At 38.4% G+C, this 20,176-nt stretch overlaps 1 protein-coding gene and 1 long non-coding RNA gene across 8 annotated transcripts in view; both read left to right on the top strand.

The window, feature by feature from the left end:
- grin1a (glutamate receptor, ionotropic, N-methyl D-aspartate 1a) overlaps window positions 1-17,129 on the top strand; it is a 36,579-nt gene extending 19,450 nt beyond the window's left edge. For 2 of the 7 annotated variants that reach the window (XM_056445919.1, XM_056445917.1), the window contains 19 exons: window positions 735-832; window positions 2,625-2,746; window positions 3,784-3,958; window positions 4,208-4,352; window positions 4,607-4,693; window positions 4,800-4,935; window positions 5,739-5,866; window positions 5,959-6,123; window positions 6,267-6,385; window positions 6,788-6,900; window positions 6,985-7,133; window positions 7,207-7,364; window positions 7,818-7,979; window positions 8,240-8,349; window positions 8,679-8,824; window positions 9,082-9,138; window positions 11,176-11,202; window positions 11,637-11,747; window positions 15,267-17,129. In XM_056445919.1, the coding sequence (XP_056301894.1) occupies window positions 735-832; window positions 2,625-2,746; window positions 3,784-3,958; window positions 4,208-4,352; window positions 4,607-4,693; window positions 4,800-4,935; window positions 5,739-5,866; window positions 5,959-6,123; window positions 6,267-6,385; window positions 6,788-6,900; window positions 6,985-7,133; window positions 7,207-7,364; window positions 7,818-7,979; window positions 8,240-8,349; window positions 8,679-8,824; window positions 9,082-9,138; window positions 11,176-11,202; window positions 11,637-11,747; window positions 15,267-15,335 (2,277 nt within the window). In that variant the 3' untranslated portion in view covers window positions 15,336-17,129. The remainder of the gene's footprint in view (window positions 1-734; window positions 833-2,624; window positions 2,747-3,783; window positions 3,959-4,207; window positions 4,353-4,606; window positions 4,694-4,799; window positions 4,936-5,738; window positions 5,867-5,958; window positions 6,124-6,266; window positions 6,386-6,787; window positions 6,901-6,984; window positions 7,134-7,206; window positions 7,365-7,817; window positions 7,980-8,239; window positions 8,350-8,678; window positions 8,825-9,081; window positions 9,139-11,175; window positions 11,203-11,636; window positions 11,748-15,266) is intronic. The other 5 variants (XM_056445924.1, XM_056445923.1, XM_056445918.1 and 2 more) reach the window with 4 other exon arrangements.
- Window positions 17,130-17,361: 232 nt separating this feature from the next.
- Window positions 17,362-19,803, top strand: LOC130214604 (uncharacterized). The gene is made up of 2 exons (XR_008835623.1): window positions 17,362-17,547; window positions 18,899-19,803. It is a non-coding gene; the product is annotated as an uncharacterized LOC130214604 (long non-coding RNA).
- Window positions 19,804-20,176: the final 373 nt, after the last annotated feature.

Genomic DNA, 20,176 nt, shown 5'->3' with positions numbered 1-20,176 from the left:
TCTCTAAACGTAGCTACTAGAACCAGCCCAACCAATCACCGGCCAACCCAGAAATGCCCTTCTCTTGGTAGCACGTGTTTCTTTTTACGTTGAGACGTTACTTTTCCCTTTTTTTATGATTTAAGTGAAGAATGGATTTATTTTGAACGATTATTATTTCCGTTTAAAAAAAAAAAAAAAAGTTGAAAACGCTCCGCTTCTTTCATTACCATTTTTTCCTTTTTAATAAAGGATGATGCATGATTCAGATTTAAAAAAAAAAAAAAAAAAAAAAGCAAGCCCATTCCTTTGTGGAGATCCGAAAGTTTGGGACACTCTCTCAGATTCTACTTCCTATTGCAGCATCCCCTCGTTGCTCTTTTTTTCTCGACTCTTTTTTCTTTGGGGAAATGACGTCCTCTCACCTGTCACTCCCCTTTCCACCTATTTTTAATTTCCGGTTGCATCGGTCTCACTCCCCGAAACCGCTAACATGCACGTCCTTCTCTGAAGCCTTGATAACCCTCAGTTTGCATGCGACAATGCCGAATTTTTTTGATTTTCAAGCTTTTTTATTCTTTTATTTTTTCATTTTGAAGCAGTTTCCCTGGAACTCTATAATTTCCCCCCTTTTTTCAGTCCTACAAAAGAAAAAACAAACATCCAAACCAACCAAACCAAGTGCTAAATGAGGCAGCATGGTTCAGTTATGAAAGTTACTAGCATCTTTGACTGATTGTGTACCCCAATCTCAGGCCGAGAAAGTGCTTCAGTTCAACCAGGAGACTAACTTAACTGCCCTGCTCCTGGAGGCCAAAGAGCTGGAGGCCAGAGTGATCATTCTCTCTGCCAGGTAAGAGGTTTACTGCTAGGTTCTTCATATCAGCAGCCTGCCTAAATCTCTGCGGTTCACTCTTCACTCTGTAATTACCTGCAAAAGAGTAATGAATCGAGATGAGTCATGCGCATATTAATTATTCTTTTTACCCTGCTGAATAGACCAGCGTATATTGTGTTTTGGATTTGTGAGCTTCTAAAAGGAATACTCTAGATAATAAAAGCACTTATGGATTGAGTTTGACCGCACAATTTTTGTGCCAAGCATATTATAGTATACCAAAACTATTAAAATCGAATTATTTTTTATAAAAACACTGAAATAAAATAAAACTAATAATTAAACAAATCAAAACAGTCCATATTTTAATGTAAAAAATGGTTCTATTTGTAACAAATAAATAAAATGATTATTTAACATTTTATTAAACGTATTACTGTATTATTTCATTATATATATTTTATTAAACGTATTAATGCTAACTGTATCTACTGTATGAATGAAAACAAATTTTCAAACAAATAAAAACAGTCCAAATATTAAATGTAAAAATAAGGTTCTATTTGTAACAAATAAATAAACTTATTAATTAACAATTATTTAACATGTTATGATGCTTATAATCCATTAGCTAATATTAATGTAACTTGCCTAACATGAGCTAACTGTATCTACTGAAAAATAAAATATTGAAACAAATATTAATGTAAAAATAAGATTCTATTGGTAAAAATTAAAAAAAAAAATCAATAATTAACATTTATTAAACCTATTATGACGCTGATAATCCATTAGCTAATATTATTTAATGCAACTTGGCTAACATGAACTAACTATCTAAAACAAATATTGAAACAAAACAAAATGGTCCATATGTACAAATAGGATTCTATTTCTAACAAATAAATAAACTTAATTAACATTTATTAAACATATTATGATGCTAAGGCATGATCGGCTAACAGCAAGAAGGTCACTGATTCGAGCCTCAGCTGGGTCAGTTGGCGTTTCTGTATGGAGTTTGCATGTTCTCCCCATGTTCGTGTGAGTTTCCCCCGGGTGCCCCAGTTTCCCCCACAAGTCCAAAGACATGCGCTATAGATAAATTGGGTAAGATAAAATTGTTCCTAGTGTATGTGTGTGAATGAATGTGTATGGATGTTTCCCAGTGATGGGTTGCAGCTGGAAGGGCATCCGCTGTGTAAAACATTTGCTGGATAAGTTGGCGGTTCATTCCGCTGTGGCGACCCCAGATTAATAAAGGGACTAAGCCGAAAAGAAAATGAATGAATGATGATGCTAGTAATCCATTAGCTAATATTATTTAATGCAACTTGTCTAACATGAGCTAACTGTATTTACTGTATGAATGAACTGCTGTTTTTTCGTAAACTGATTAATAAACCCCCTTAATGTAACTACATAATCAGGTAATGCATAAGGTTTAATAAATTTAATCTTTTATAAAATCCGGAGCATTACATTTTAATTTATGCAAAACCTTGTCCCCATTTATTGAACTTACAATGCAAGTTCATCACTCCAAGATTTTTTTAGCTAAATTTATACGAACCTATGAAATAACCAACTTACCAATCAAGACTTTTAAAATGTAAAGGTTATTTTTAATAGTTTTGGTAGTACTAGTAATAAACCAGCTGGCCTTTTTTAAGCAGGACAGGCCTTAGACAGCTCTGAAATAAATGACACTAAAAAAAGTCTCAATGGGTTTACAAAACAATTTCATACATCAGTGCATCTTCTCATATTTCTGTCAGCGGTTGTAAACCTGTCTGTCTGCCTTTAGCGAGGAAGATGCAGCCGCCGTGTACAAAACAGCGCGCTTCCTCAACATGACAGGCTCAGGCTATGTTTGGCTGGTCGGGGAGCGTGAGATGTCCGGTAAAGCTTTGAGCGAGGCCCCTGATGGTACGTACGCCTACTTTAGTACAACTGAGACAGAAGCAGAGGAAGAAAAGAAGCCATTTGTCTCAGCTAACTTGAGTAGGGTGGTTTAATGATGAAGCCAATAGTGGATGGTTGCGTGTGTGTTTGGATGTGTGTTTGCGTGTGTGTGTGTACACGAATAAACCGTTTAAACATTTAAGCACTTTATGTGTTTAAAGGTTTTAAACGAGTCACTTTAGATTACACCGTAATGGTTGCATTCTCTGGTTCACTTACAAGATTAATTACAACAGTGAACTCAATGTTGACCTCTTGAGATTTAAATTAAGACATTAACATGAAGTTTTTGGTTGAAAATGTATGTGCGTTAATTCAAAGAGTGTGGTTTTGTTATATTATGTTTATTATATTAATAGTCTGGTTTTCGTGAATTTAAAAAGGGTGTTTTTCAACCCTGCCTTTGACGTGGTATTGGTAAGCTACAAATGGCCTTTTATGTCCTAGGCACTGCACAAAGTTGCACTTTTTGTTTTTCACACTATTGTCGTTGTTGTACCCAACACACTTGCTCACGTTTTATCCTTTTATGTGGAGTCTTCACTGTAAAACTTCTTTAAACCCTGCTCTAACAACAAAAGCTCAGCTGAAGTTGGATTTATGTATGAAGTATACCTGAATTCTGATATATTTCATCAATATGTGTGTGTGTTAGTTGGTGTTTCACCAATTGGAAAAGACTTACCACAGTTTGGGAATAGCTGGCGATTGTGTGCTCAGTTCAGTAAATCCAACCTCAGGGGTCAAAGCCTGCATTTTGGGCAAAATGCATCAAGCTGTATGCCTGTGAAGAACGAAAGCATTTGATTTCTATGCTGACTCTGATTGGCTAAAGCTATCAGTTGGGAAAAATTTGACAAAACATGATCTGACGTCTGATTTGAGAATCACTTACCCATGATGGCTCAAAGGGCGACCCTATGGGTTTTTTTGTGTTGGAAAGGGCTCCTAAATGCCAAGGGTGAACATCTGACTGCTTCATTTCTAACATCAACACCTAGGGCTGATTGGCCTCCAGCTAATCAACGGGAAGAATGAGTCGGCACACATCAGCGATGCTGTTGCTGTTGTAGCCCAATCCATCCAAGAGCTCTTCGAGAAAGAAAACATCACAGAGCCTCCAAGGGGTTGCGTTGGCAATACTAACATCTGGAAGACCGGTCCACTCTTTAAAAGGCCAGTACTAGCAAAGATCATGCATGCAGCTGACCAGTTGCATTTAATTTTGTATGATGTTATCATTTTACTCAGCAGCTTGCTTGAGGGGGCATCCGTCTCATTCTTTGATAGTTTTGACAACCACAGACAGATGTTCACAGTGATCTAAAAGCACTGTCACAACACATGATATTTCATCTATGCAATTTTTGATGCATCACATAGAAAAAAAGTTACTCACAGGTCAATACTGACTATGCTCCACAGAGTATTGATGTCTTCCAAGTACCCAGAGGGCCTAACAGGACGTGTTGAGTTCAATGACGACGGCGACAGAAAGTATGCTCATTACAGCATCCTCAACTACCAGAAGAGCAGACTGATTCAAGTTGGCATTTACAATGGAACACAAGTATGAGTCTTTTCTTTCGCGGTGTTTAATTTATAATTTCACGACATGGGTACTGAATTTTGCATTGCTTCCAGTGAGCCATACAAAAATACATTATATAGAAGAAATAAACTTTCAAGGCGACAAAGGTATTGTTACAATCGAAGCCAACAGTGTAATGGCACTTTTGGAACCTAGGCAAATGTTTTCAGAGTACTGAACAAAGATTTTAGCTATGCCTGTTAATTACCTCCAATAATTATCTGCTTCATCAGGTGGTGATGAACAAACAAAGGAAGATCATTTGGCCTGGAGGTGAAACAGAGAGACCGAGAGGATTCCAGATGTCTACTCGATTAAAGGTGCACTGTTCCTTATTGTTTATCTAAATAATTAGGGTCATGAATCAGTTTAACGAAATTACCCGAACGTCACAAAGCTGAACAAAACCCTTTCCATCTACTGTAGATAGTGACCATTCATCAGGAACCCTTTGTGTATGTGAAGCCAACTACGCTGGAAGGGACCTGCAAGGAAGAGTACACACCCAATGGAGTCTTAATTAAAAAGGTGATCTGCACTGGACCGAATGAGACCATCCCAGGTAACACATCAGGGACGTTTATATTGTCACTGTGCTTTTCTACATCCGCCGTCTGGAGATACATACATACATATATATGCAGCAGGTATTTATATATGTATGAATGTAGCAAGTGACCAGCGTGACTCTGGCTGTGGGCATGTGTGTTGGGTGAAAGTCAATTTTGTGTGTATGTGTGTTGTAAGTGTGTGACTATTTCTGCTTGATTCCATACGTGGATGCATGTGCTGGATGTTTGCAAACTATGTTTGTGTGCGTGTCGCTTGGGCTTCCATCGTAGCATTCTGCTTTGCGTAAAGTGACAGCTGTGGGTGTGCCTTGTGTTGCCGCCTATATAAGCTACAGGTAAAGTGTGAAAGTAAATATGGAAGGATTGTACTTCTTTTAGATGCTAATGCTCCAATCTGGCTGTTGATAACAAGAATTCATAACAGACAAGAAAATGCATCCATTCTGACCACAAGAGTTGTGGCTACAGTACAGTACTTCAATTCGGCAAGTACCATAAATGAATTGAAAATGAATTCCCAAAGCTTTTTAATATTTTATTCAGTTATCATTTGCAAAATAAATAAATAAATAAAGACTAGAGCAAAAGCTAAATTAATTAAAATGGAACTAATGAGACCTCAGTGGTGTCTAGCACTGCCATCTAAAAGAGAAACATACAATCTGTAAACGAGTGAATGATTTTAGTATAGGGTTGAGTGGAGAGAGAGTGATGGGCTTTCCAACTATAGAGTGTTCCACTTGTAATTTTGTCAAGATGGAATGAAATTTCACTTTTTCTGGTTTGGTTACAGGACGCCCAATTGTACCCCAATGTTGCTACGGATTTTGCATTGACCTTCTGATCAAGTTGGCTTTAACTATGAACTTTACCTATGAAGTACACCTGGTGGCAGATGGAAAATTTGGGACGCAGGAAAGAGTAGGTATAATTTTACAGTGTGTGAAGTATAAGCAACATGATTACCATATGAAAAATTCCTAATTACTTTGTATTTTCATTTTGTGATATAGGTAAATAACAGTAACAAGAAGGAATGGAATGGCATGATGGGTGAGCTCCTGGGTGGCCTTGCTGACATGATCGTTGCTCCCTTAACGATCAATAATGAACGAGCCCAGTACATAGAATTTTCCAAGCCTTTTAAATACCAGGGACTCACTATCCTTGTGAAAAAGGTATGATTTCACCACTCAAACTACCACATTCTATCATCACAGCACTGCCAAAAAGATCAGCATTGCTAGTATCTATCAAAGCAGGTGCTGAGGTAATGAATTTAGCTAAATATATACAAGTGACCATGCCATGTGTGTTTCAGGAAATTCCTCGTAGTACACTGGACTCATTCATGCAGCCTTTCCAAAGCACCTTGTGGCTACTGGTGGGTCTGTCGGTACATGTGGTGGCGGTGATGCTTTACCTATTAGACCGGTTCAGGTACAACTTGACGTTGGGTTGAGAGTGATGCTAGCTTTTCTATGTGTGTTCATGGGGTGCCATGTTTGCACATTGTTTGTTCTGTCTATTTAGATTTGTTTCACTCATTGGGATCATACAGTACCTTTCAGGATGTCTCCACAGTACATGAGAGTGTTAAACATGTTACATTGTCAGTGAGCCTGTCCTATTTTCTCTTACTTTTTGTCTTGTCATCCCTGTCTCTTCACTTTGCTTCTATGGCTGTTATCAATTTCTCAGTGCTGTTAGCAATCTAGATGCTATGCTATGTGACTAGAGGAATAGGTTTTTCATTGGGATGCTAAAGCATTTGTTTTAGGACTACTTACTGTAGTGGATGTTTTTTTGATTATTTGCACTTTTTTCATCTGGTTTTCTCAGCCCATTTGGAAGGTTTAAAGTAAACAGCGAAGAAGAAGAAGAAGATGCCCTCACCTTATCTTCAGCTATGTGGTTTTCTTGGGGTGTCTTGTTGAACTCTGGAATTGGAGAAGGTGTTGACAAACTTTGTTTCTGTTGATGTTCAAATTAAATCAGTTGACATTTGACATATGTTTGACTACTTGCATGTTGTCCAGGTGCCCCACGTAGTTTTTCAGCAAGAATATTGGGAATGGTGTGGGCTGGCTTCGCTATGATTATAGTAGCATCCTATACTGCCAACCTGGCTGCCTTCCTAGTGTTGGACCGGCCTGAGGAGCGCATCACCGGCATCAACGACCCAAGGGTATGCTTCCCTTTGCACCTGAACCACCAAAGAAAAGGTTTTCAAGATTTATAAAATGAGTTTGCTTTTTCAGCTGAGGAACCCATCAGACAAATTCATCTATGCCACAGTGAAGCAGAGTTCGGTGGATATTTACTTCCGGCGACAAGTTGAGCTGAGCACCATGTACCGCCACATGGAGAAGCACAACTACGAGAGCGCCGCTGAAGCCATCCAGGCCGTTCGGGACAAGTGAGTCCCTGATGGGTAGACACTGGCAGGTCTGACCTTATGGTCTGTCAATCAGTCACTTGATCACAAGGGTCCTGGGCCCGCAGGTCTCAGGTAAATTAATCAGTGTCAGCACTTACTGCACTAACCTGTGACCCTGGCCCATAGCCCAGCACAGGAGAGGCCCAGCTATGTGCCACACACAACAAATATTAACAATAAGCTAAAGAACACCTTTTTCAGGTTTTCAACAAAAACGTCTTTGAGGGAATCCAATGGGGGACAAAGCTCCACTCGTCCGGCATTGGATTTCATTTGCCTATGAGGTGGCAGTCTAGATTTCTGGTAACACAAGTTGCACAAGTGGGGTGGGTTGGTTTGTGGGTGGATGCCACGAGTGTGTTGTTTCTCACTGTACTGTTGCACCGTAACCCCCCACCCTTCCCGTCCTCCTCCCTTCCCCCTGCCCCACAGCAAGCTGCATGCTTTCATCTGGGACTCTGCGGTGCTGGAGTTTGAAGCCTCGCAGAAGTGCGACCTGGTGACCACGGGAGAGCTGTTTTTCCGTTCGGGCTTTGGCATAGGCATGCGCAAGGACAGCCCCTGGAAACAGAATGTGTCCCTGGCTATTCTCAGGTCTGTCCCAGCCGAAGCAGCATTTTGTACGCTTTCGTATAGTTTCATGTTGTATAAAATCTCACCATTTGGATACTTATTCATCTATCTCTGTGTACTTCCCCTCTCCCATCCCTGCTCTGTTGTCTGTGCTGGAACATATATGTGTTTGTGTGTATGTCCTTGTGGTTGTGGTAACTTTGTGGGATTTATCGGTACTTTCCAACAAAAACAACTTATTAACTTTTTAACTTTTTTCCTGCTCTCCACTACCCTTGCAGTTCCCATGAGAATGGCTTTATGGAGGACCTAGATAAAACCTGGGTGAGATACCAGGAGTGTGACTCAAGGAGCAATGCCCCAGCCACACTCACCTTTGAGAATATGGCAGGTATGGTCCATTTCAGGTACAGAGTAACCTAAAAGAGATTGGACAAAAAAGGTACAGTAGGTAAGGTATCGGGACCTTATTTTGTCCAATGCTTTTAGTTGTTTTTAGTTTAATGCTCACCTGTGTTGGTCTCCATAATTTAAACAAACTCATTAATCTTTAACATCCATCCATTTTGCATGGTTTTCAGCAGGTCTTAAATATATGGGCAATACATGTAGGATTCCATCACACAGAGGCTCCACCCTTTCCAGCTCCTCAATGGGTTGATTCAAATAACATTGTAGTGTACTTCATCTGATGGTCTTATTCATCCCTCTCTTTCACAGGGGTCTTCATGCTAGTTGCTGGAGGCATTGCAGCAGGAATCTTCCTTATCTTCATCGAGATTGCATATAAGCGCCATAAAGACGCCCGCAGGAAGCAGATGCAGCTAGCCTTTGCGGCCGTCAATGTCTGGAGGAAGAACCTACAGGTAAGGTAGTTCTCTTCTACAACACAACAGGTGACAAAAAATGGTGAAGATTAGGGAATGACCTCGAAAATTCTTTTACATAAAAGCGACTTGTTTTTCATACCTTTGCTAAAAAATGGTCCTTGGTTGTGGTGCCCATGGGTGAACGATCTTATTTTCATTGCCTGTTCCTAGGCTTCTTATTGGGCTCAAAAAAGCAGCCTCATTCAGGCTTGTTTTGGTTCAAACAGCCTCCTGTTTCTTGTCTGTCCCAACAGGACAATAAGGAAAGCTCAGGGAGTCAAGCTGTGGGTGCGGCTGGGACTCCATCTTTAGTATGTAAAACAAGCTGATTCATCTTATTGCCAAGTCATCTTTGCTACGCCAATCAATAGATTCAAAATAGCTAAGATGCTAAGATATTCATCAAAATATGAAACTGCTTTCATGGCATGCTTCAAACCACTTAGCATATTAAGTTTAGTTGAAGTATCAATCCGTGAGGATGATGTAAGCTGCTGAATTAATGAAAGTATAATTTTTTTTTAATCAGTTCATGTTGATTAAAATACTGCTAGCATATGTCAAGCTATACTAAATATAACAGGTCGATGAATATATAAACAGGACAGAGCACTAATTAACATTGGCGTCATTAGCATAAAATAGAAGTCCCAGCCTTAAACTTTAAAGAGTCTTTGTTAATACCACTTAAAACAGTAATATGATGTAAAACACTAGAAGCAAATACTTCAAGAAAGCACAAATCCATTCAAAATTTATTCTAAAAACTCTTGCTCAACTCTGTGTCCTCTACTGGGAAGTCCACGGAGGTCTACGCAGTAGGACTGTGATATTTGGTAAAAAGTGGACCAGTGGGGTGGGGGTTGGATAAAATGAGGCAAAGAAAGCCTCAAGCTGCCTCTTTATTCAAAATGACAAAAGGTCAGAACTGCTGCAATAGTATAAACAGCAGTGGCAGTGTAAGGTAAGATCACAGTTGCCTGTCTTTGTGAGCAGGTTAACCTACTGTCAATGTCTGTCATCTGTCTCACACGTATAATTGTCACTTTATGTATATGCATGTAGGCTCTTATGCCGAAAGGTCAAGCAAGCATAAACTATGGAGAACAAATACACTTTAAATTTGGTGTCTAGAAGGTATGATAGATAAAAGTGAACATTGGATTTAAATACAAAGCTATCGCTCTGCATATCAATGTTTTTGTCAGCTTTTCCTTTCTGCATAGGAATTTACACAAGTTTGATGGTAATATCTTTTTGAGCTTGCGTGTAATATTATAAATGTTTTGCGTGTGTACTTCTATATGAATGTTCATATTGAAATACCCCATTTGCACTTGTGTGTACTGCACCTTCATATAGGGAACTGCGTGTAACCCACACATTGCACTTCTGAATAACCTGCCCAATTTGTAGTTTTGTTCATTGGACTGTTCTGTTATCCTCTTAAAAGCAGAGATGTCAAAAACATGCTGCCCGTATTACAGTGGTTAATGGTTGCTTCTTGGAGCAGAGTTTATTCAGACGTGCACTGCCTTCAGGAAAATGAGAAAACAAAGGAGAAACATTAAAAAAGGATGATGCAGAACTAAATGAAGTGTGAATGTGCTCTCGAGAGATACTATGTGGAGGCTTGCAGCCAATTTTGTTTCTCACCATGCCGATGGTCTACGTGGGTCCAGCATGCTAATACACAGACAGTCAATACACATCACAGAAAAATGGAATTTTTTACCTTTGTGAAATGCATATAAATAATACAGGAAATGTTTGATTAGCAAAGTTCTTTATAAACAGCAAAGATGTTGTGGTAAGTCCCAAAATGGTAGATTTATAATTGGTAGCAGGGGTCAAATGATACTGAGAAACTTTTAAAGGACCAAAACAAATGTAAAGATGATCTCAAAGTCTTCCATCAGCCAACTGTATGCTTGTCCACATTTTGTTTACTTTATCCACACCCTTGCTCTTACTGCCCTCTGCATGATTCTACATGAAATTCACACCACACTTAACCCAAGTTACAAAACCCTGATGTGTGGTGTCAATTTCCGTTATACCCTACAAAAAGTATAACGCTCAAAAGGGGTACATGCAAGTATTCATGTATTGAGCAGTAGTATTTCATATCCTGTGCTCTTTTGGCATTTTATTGGTTGCTCTACTACCCTATAAGAGAGTGTTGTTTTGTTTTGTGATTTTACAGATTGCTTGGCTTTGATGTCATTATTTCCTCAGCAAGCTCATTTTGCTGCCTTCTGCTTTTGCTTATAGATCTTAAAGTCATATGATCTTTAAAGCAAGTGGTTAAATATTCATTTATTTTTCTTTTTTCCTCCCCAATGCAGCCCTCTTCCTCTGTAGAGACTCAGGATGTAAGAATACCTTAATTCGACCTTTTCCTACACAAACACACCCAGTCTTGCTATACCTTCGTACCATTTGTAGAGGCCAGAGAGTAGCCGTGTGGGGCACCTTTGGTGAACAGTGGGAGGGAAGGGAGCAAAATAATCCCGAGCTTCTTCTGTGCCTAAAACCACAAAGTGTTAAGATCAAGCACTTGTGAAATAGAAAAAATCAGATGCCAAGGAAGATAATTTGAAAATTTGAAAGTGCTGCCACTTTAGGCAACTGAATCTGTTGCACTCTGCCAATTCCTAGTCAATTTTAGTCAAACTTTCAATCACATTTATAGACCGTTGGGTTTAAGATTAGCCTACAGTATCAACGGGGAACGAGGGGATGTGGTTTTGGCAGTTGAAAACCAGCCTGAGAACATGAATAATTGTTCTACGTATATTTATTTTAGGATAGGAAAAGTGGTAGAGCAGACAGCGACCCAAAAAAGAAACCTTCTTTTAGGTCCATCAGTACCACCCTGGCCTCCAGCATCAAGAGACGTAGGTCCTCCAAAGACACGGTAAGGAGGTTAAGGAATGGCATCTCTTTTTACTCGGCCGGTCTCTTCCTCTTTCTGCGTCTGTCATTCTCTCGTCCTATTCTTCCGCTCTTTTTTTCTGTATCTACTTTCTTCTGTCTTAAATGACATGTCATGTCTGAAACCAAGAGAGCCGCATTTCTCTCTGGTTACTCCTCCATTCCTGGCATCGCGGCCACGGCCACGTGTCTGTCAGTCAGTCAGTCATCGAGTCACCATCCAGAACCCATCTTTAAGTTAGGACTTAAGAGCATAGCCATCCTTAAGAGTTAAGATGAAAGGTTTTAGCATCCAGTGATTTCAGAATCAGAGAAAAGGTTGTAACCAAAAGAGCTGTTCCAAGAGGAGGGGGCGCTGCACAATGCCTGATGTTTCTGGGCTGCTTCTCTCCCTATTGTAACCCTCTGGATGTGGAGTGTGTGTGTGTGTGTTAGTGCAGGTGGACGTGTATGCGTGTCTGCCTTTTTTTGTTGTTGTGCATATTTGTGTATTTCTGGTCTTCAAACCTGCCTGATGTGAACAGACAAATATTGCAATGTTTCGTTTCCCCGACGGCATGCTTTGGTGTTGTGGTGTTTGATCAGAGCAACCGATACCATGCGGACTAACTCTTTTCTTTTTGACAGCAGAAGTTCCCTTTCAGAATTTGGAACCATCAATTAACAATGACTTTTTTGTTCAATTCTTTAGATTGAGGTCCTATCAAAGTTCATTTCAAGGAACGCGAAATGAAAATTCCGTCATTTACTCACCCTCATGTATGATTTTTTTGCTGCTGTGGAATGCAAAAGGGGATGTTTAGCGGAATGTCCAGGCTGCTTTCACCATTCAATAACATCCTATTCTTTAAAAGGAAAAAAAACAACATAACAGTGTCATAAAAGTATTCCTTTATGTGCTATATTCCACAACTTGTGATATAAATAAGCTATAATGTAGAAAAGGAGAATTAAATTTTACATCTATGAAAGTTTTCTATGAATAACGACATAAAATTCAGTCTGATAATCAAAATTGTGTGGCTTTAGAAGATTTGGAATATAGCACTAACAACAAAATTATTATTATTATATATTTAGTCACATCATAAGAATAATATTTGTTTTATAATCATAAATAATTGTTTAATAATCAGATAAATTGACTGTGCTGCAATGGTAAAATTTCTAAATGTGTGTCCATTTACTATACATGGGTATTTATACTAAATTTTTAAAAATTCATTAATATTGATGGTGATTAATGAACATTAATATAATTTCTTATGGGACCATATTTAAATAGGGTCTAAATCTATAAATATATATGTTTGTTTATTTTTAACCCTATCCTCTGCATTGTTTACTGTATAACTATACATTTTGCTAATTGTTTGTTTAGGATTGTAACATTTTTCCCCTTTTAAATGAGTAAGAGAATGGGAAAAGTGGGGTGGGCTGGTGAATGGTGAGCAATCCAGGTGAAAAAGAAAACCAAGTAACCATCCACAGTGTTTAATCATCTTTTTACTTTATGATATCAGTGTCGCCTCTCTTTCTATATAAGTGGATGTATATGGATATATAACTGTCGACGTCCCCTACATGATGTACATGCTACACAGCCTCTCTCTTCCTCTGCAAGCATGCAATATATCTGTCGTAGAAGTAGAGACTGTGTTTTGGATGCCTAAGTAGAAGTAGTTGCATTTTCTTTGTGGTAGTGATGATACACACACCTTTTATCTCTTTTGCTGATTCACTGTCTCTCACCAGGGGGCACTGTGGGCTTGATTTGGAAGTGCCAACAGCAAGCCTTCTAAGTGAACATAACAAGAACTCTCTCATGCTCTCTCAGGCGTGCTAAGGGCATTCTTGATGCAACACAATGAAGACAAAAAAAAAAAGCCTCCCGGTGTCATCAGACGTATTGCTGAATACATCTATTCTGCAATATGACGATGATGATTTTGACAATGAGAACTTTTGCCCTCAGCTTTGGCTTTTAGAGTTGTTGCATCTTACTTTGAAGCTTATTTACTGGCAATGCCATAGCAATTTAAAAAACAGTAAGCTATAAAAGAGGACACATGCTATAATTAGTACAGTCGTTATTAAATGCATAATTAAAATGCATAAGCATTATTATTTCGAGATTAAACATTGAAACATTGCATGTGTCCTTGGTTTTTGCAGAAATATTTTGCTATTCTTCACATTTTGAGCAATCTGAATCTCTTTGCTGCTGCTTTTCCATCAATATATCCATTTTGCTTTTAGAAAATGTATTTAAAAACAAGTGTATACATGTCAGAATGACTTTACATTTAGTCAGTCTTGATTGAGAGGGAAAAAAATCCTATGCGTGTCACTTACAGCTTAACCAAAAAAGCTCTCTGTGCCTCAATCTCACAGTTTGCCACAGCAAGGAAAAGAAAACCTAATAACAAAAAACACTTTGCTTAAATTACACTTTCCTTGCAGTTGCAACATCGCAAGCCTCACTGAGAGACATTTTATAGCTTACGAAAGTAAAAACTGAAAGCAAGAAATGTTTTGTTGTGGTAAATTGCCTTCTGACTGGGCACCTGCATGTCAGTGAGTGTTTTGCCAATCCAGCACTGCAGATGCCCATGTGAGAAAACAGCTTGTTGCCCTTCTAACACGTCTAAGCTTGGGATGAGGAAACAGGAACTGCAACTAAATGATACTTAAATACATAAAGCTATAAATAACATCCCAAAAAAAGTATTTAGGCATTTGAGTCGAATTTAAAAATGTACTCGTGTCATTGCATTAGACACTTCATTTTTAGGTTTTAAATGATAAATAAAATTGCAAAAACAAAGCATCTGGATGTCGAATGTGGTGAACAACATCAGTGTTTACTCTGCTGGAGTGCCAGTGTGAACGTGAGGGGGAACTGATACCACACATCCACTAGAAGCCACACTGTGCCAAGTGGGTAAAAAGCAAATACAAAAATAGCTCGGAAAAGGTCATTGGTTAGCATCACTGAATGCAGACGCCACTTGGTTTAATGTTTCATTATGTAATGCAATGACATTCATATATTTTTAAATGTGTGTCGCAAGCGTCCAAATACATTGTGACTTTTAACCCAATTGATGCTGATATAAATAACATAACACATAGGTTATTAGGTGACCTAAATACCACCTCACAGCAGAGAACCTGCTTCCTCTTCTTCGAATATTATTCTAAACACCTCCTAAGGCAGCAAGATAGCTTAAAGAAGACTAGTTTGGAAATGTTATAAACCTCCTTGGATATAATATTTAAATCTTGTGTTCACATCAATTGGCCTAAAGCCGAAATTCAGAGGAATGCATTACGGTGACGTGTGAAGCATTCAATGATTGACTCCTTGTTTGGGATGCACGCTACGTGCTGCCTTGGGGGTGTAGAAGATGATTGCGTTCATGGCTTTGGGGAAGAAATGTAGCAGTCGCACTAATGCTCTCTATCCTGTGTGTTTTCTACCTTCTTTCTCTTTTTGCAGCAATACCCACCCACAGACATTACGGGCCAGCTCAACTTGTCGGACCCGTCTGTCAGCACGGTGGTGTGAGGGAGATAAAGAAGGAGAGTTTAACATAGAGACATGTTCATTCTTTAGAGAACAACAAGAGGAGAGATGTAGTACCACTTCTCTAGGTTTTGCACAATGGATCCATCATGGACGAGAACTACTGAGCCATTTCACATTTACCAATGGGACCTGATGGAAATTGATTGTGGACTGCAGAGGATGGCATGACACTGCAATGCACTGGAGCGCTGCGAACACACAGACCATATATACACAAACACAGCTTGATGCTAAACTTAGTATACACCATCACATCATTCCATCCATCAGAACATCTTCTGTATAAATTCTTTACGATTATTGTAGAAATATTTCTTACGAGTATTAGTGACTATTCCTATGTTCATTTAGTGGTTTAAGTATTGTACAGTATAATTTAGAATTAACTAACTAATATTCAAAGCCGATTCTACGGCTGATATTTAACTAGATGTAGTATGATTAATTATATTTATTTACAAACATATTTAGACATATTTTACTTCCTTTCTGTTTTTAATTCTTTGTCTATATAATCTATAAAGCAAAATGTCCGCCAATTAAGCACATTATCTGTGCTGTTTTAAATTGTCTTTTATATACTACCATCCCTCTGCATGTAACATGCATGTAAACTTGTCCCTCAAGGATTATGGAGAACAAAAATATATTGTATACCCCTATACACATCACAGAAAAGAAAATTAGAAACGAGATGTGGCTTATTGCACATCGAACTCTCCTTCAAACTCCAGTTCTTCCTCTTTAAGCTTCTCAACTTCAGTCTGAAGGGTGCATCAAGGGGCTGAGTTTTTTCATCCAACTAGCACTTGGTGTCTCGTGCAAAATTATTTCTGTGTGCCATCATCATAGATGACCTCAGAGATCTTTTGCATGAGAAACAAAAACCCAAGTGTGCCCCTTTGTTTTCAATGATGGTGCTGCCCTTTTTGGATACACCCATTGGTTAGATGACAAAACTGGCCCGTTCCCTAGTTCTGGGGTTGAGAACCATCAACAAATCAGTACAAATAAGGACTGCTTACTGTAAATGTCCACTTTAAGCTATTTATGTGACCAATGGAAACTCCCCTATAAGAGAGATCACCTACCTAGCACTTTAATGTGAATCGTTCAGAAGCTATATGCGTATGGAAATTATGCAATTTGCCAAATGTTGATTGTAATACTCGTACTTGATATGAAAATGCACATTTGAGAATGCGAAATGTGTTATATATGTAACTGTCGGCTGTTCGATTTTAGCAAAACACTCCTTTTGTAGTTTTCATATATCAAGGTGTTTAGACAAATTTGTTTCTGATATTCCAGAGTGAAACTGTCAAATTCTTCTAGATATTCTCTGTTTACGACTATCCACTTTAGGTTTTAGCCTTTTCAAACTGACAGGTGTATGTAAGGTATGTTTTCTCATTGCTTGGGTCAATGAATGTGGTTTGTACTCCAGAAGAACAATGTATTATATCCGATTTTAGGGCATGTGAACGTTGAATTGAGTTTTTTGCTGCCTGGACAACTAGATTGCCGTATGATTTTAAGAAATTGTTGATAAAAAGGGAGTGTTTTTATGAGAAACTTTCACAATGTAAATGACACAATCAGATAAACGCATATCCTGAGCAAAAGTCATATTTAAACAAGTGCAACGTGTATGTTTCTGTTCATTTTAGATATTTCCTTAAACGAACACAATGTTTGCATTTTGACAAAAATATCTAGAATTAACATTTCTGTGTGCCAATAAATTTGTGCCATGTCAGTTGCAGACTACAACTATCTGTGTTTATTTTCATTTTGTGTGAGCATTATACTAGTATCAGGTATAGTCAACATTTAAAGTGGATCAGAAAAGGTTTTAAAAACAATAAAGGGTGTTTTTCCACTTTAATGAAAGGTAATGATCCACTTCAATTGTTGACTATACATAGGCTACACATGTATACACACATCACTTTGTCTACCCACTATCCATTTCAGAGTAAGTTTAATATTAGCAACAGAGAGAGGTGGACAAGCATAGATTAATCAGGTGTCTACGTTATGGGGGCAGTGGTCAAAAAGTGACTTGTTTACCTCGCAATATGATTTTGAAAGTATGAGGAAAACGCCTGACAGCCTATTTAAGAGGCGGTCTCATTGGACAGAGAGTGCAGACTGTTCTTCTGCAAAACACTGACGTCTGTGACTGCAGGTGAGTTTACTTCAGTCTCTGCTGCGCATAAACGATAACTCAATATGTCGAACTGTTTTTAAACTGCTAAACTATTTGATACCAGCAGCATAACAGATATTCAGTATACTTGGTAGCGTCATCTTACCAGTTCTTACGCGCTGTTTATTTCACTTAACGAACGCAGGTGCAGCGATATCCTCTTCCAAAAGGGGTTTTCACTCTATATTCTCCAGCGAAAATAAACATATAATTGAGCTATTTGCAGGCGAAATACATTAACATACTTTTTTTATAGCGATGCTACGTTTTACAATAATATTAGTAGTTTGCGCCGAAACATGCTGCCATAGTAACGCGTCTGTCATAAATTTACCAACGCTGTCGCCACTGTCGCAAAACAAGTTAACTAAAACTAATTATTTTTAAAGCGCTGTACACGTTGTTTGAGCGAAATTGCATGTTAACTTATGACTCTACGACATTAAATGTTAAATCAGAGTGCTTTGGTCTGTTTGCAGAAAAAAAAAATCAGAAAACATGACAATATGAAAACATGCGTAACGTTTCGTTATACAGCGTAAAATAACAATAGATGTCTGTTAATTAGCCCATGAAATAATGCAGTTTGGTTAGCTAGGAACGTTTGTTTTACGTAAATAACACGTAGAACATATTCCCCGAACGTTTTTTGTTTGTCTTTTACAATGTATTTATACAATTTAAAAGTTGGCTATGTATAAAAATAAAAGTTAGTGTGCATCATATATATCCCATTTCAGTGTGCAATGTGGTCATGTCACTGGTCCATGAACATTTCCTGCTTGTTATCAAACTATTTCAAAATTGTAACAAGAGTCAATTCAATCATTACTTAATGTTAAATCAGCTATCATAACATTATCAATATGTGGCTCTTTTTGGACTCTCGGAAGCTATAGAAAAGGAAAAAAAAAGGAAATAATGCTGGAACCATTGTTTTTGTTTACATCCCTCAAATTGGTCTGTACATACATACATACATACATATGTATACATACATACATAGGTCTGTACTGCACATACATGCATACATACATACATACATACATACATACATACATAGTTTGATTTTCCGCTTGGTAATAAAACCATTAGTGTTCCATTTTGGGAAGACACTACATTCATATACTATGCTGTTAAGTGTGTAAGTGCATAAGTGTATAGTGTGCTATTTGGGATGCAGCTACATACCTAGCCTACATACACACACAAACACACTGCAGTGTCCACATTTAGATAGCTGTACACATTTTTAATGTAGAAATAGTTTGTTGTTGTTACTTGTAGGCTGTTTAACATGGCCATATCACAACTATGTTTCTTTTTGCAGGCACTGACTGGCAGGTGCTAGTGACAGTTGTTCTGTGCACAAGCAGCTCTTCTGTGACCATGGGGGAGAGAGAAGCGTGCTTATTTTCACCTGTTGCTCCCGCCGGGACCTGGATCAAACATTTGTTGTCCACTCACTTTACACCTAAACGCTCGCTGGAGGAAGGAGCACAAAGTGACCACTGGTCATCTCACCCATTTTGCACCAGAAAAAGACTTGTGGTGGCCCTTCTGCTCCTTTTGGCCTTGGTTGTCATGACGCTGCTTCTGCTGCTGAATTATTATTGTATTATGGTCTGGCACCTGTGTCAACAGGAGGAGCCTTATCCCCCAATATTTGGCACGACACCAAATCTGGAACAGCAGGACTGAGATGCTACATGCTTGATTGTTTGTGTTCTAGTATTCAGTGCTTCCATCTGGGATGCATTTATGCTGCTGTGTTTTTGGTTTGATGAACTGAAATAACACTGAACGTGTTCAGTACATATTTGTGATTTACTAAGGAAATTATTTACACTGTCAAGTTACTCAGTTCCTGAGATTTTAGTTTTGTATTTATTTACTGATTTATTTACTGTAGGTTTGCCATCACGTAGACAATTATGTCTATTTAAGTGTTCTGTATTTGTCCTATTTAACATTGTTAATCTTTATCTAGTGGTGCTAGTTAAATTTAGTTAAACACTGCTCATAAAACAGTTCTTGTTAAAGCTTTGAGAATCTTTAAACCTCTTTTCAGAAATGTTTTCAATATCATCTGCAGGTTTATACAAACATAAACAGATCCATGCTTTTTACAGATCACACTGTATTGTAAATACAAAAAAATGTACAGCTTGATGACTTCACTTTAACCTTTGGCATACTTTTGACTACTTAATAAACAACTTCACCTTTGGCACACTTCTGACGCCTTGTACACATTGTTTTAGTTTGTTTTGGTCATAAAATATGCATTACTGCTCATGCGCAGTCATTCAAAATGCAGATGAGCTCACACATTTCTTTTCCCAAAAATCCTCCCTTTTCAACACCGAACAGGAAATCACACACAGAAAAGTGCTTTGTAGATACAAAGTAGGCCTGCTAATGCAAAGTGCCTCTGCTCTTGGCAGGAATGATCCTATTCAGAGCGAGCAGTCTGTGTCAGCTGATCAGCAGAGGACATGAAATAAAAAGAGACCTGTTAAATAAAACCAGTCTCGATCACATTATAGCCCTTTGCACACGAATGACTCAAGATCCCAGGTTTTAATCAGTTGCACCAGGGGACACA

This window comes from Danio aesculapii, chromosome 21 (genome assembly GCF_903798145.1).
Source record: "Danio aesculapii chromosome 21, fDanAes4.1, whole genome shotgun sequence".
NCBI lineage: Eukaryota > Metazoa > Chordata > Actinopteri > Cypriniformes > Danionidae > Danio > Danio aesculapii.
This window is presented reverse-complemented; position numbering and strand designations above follow the sequence as displayed.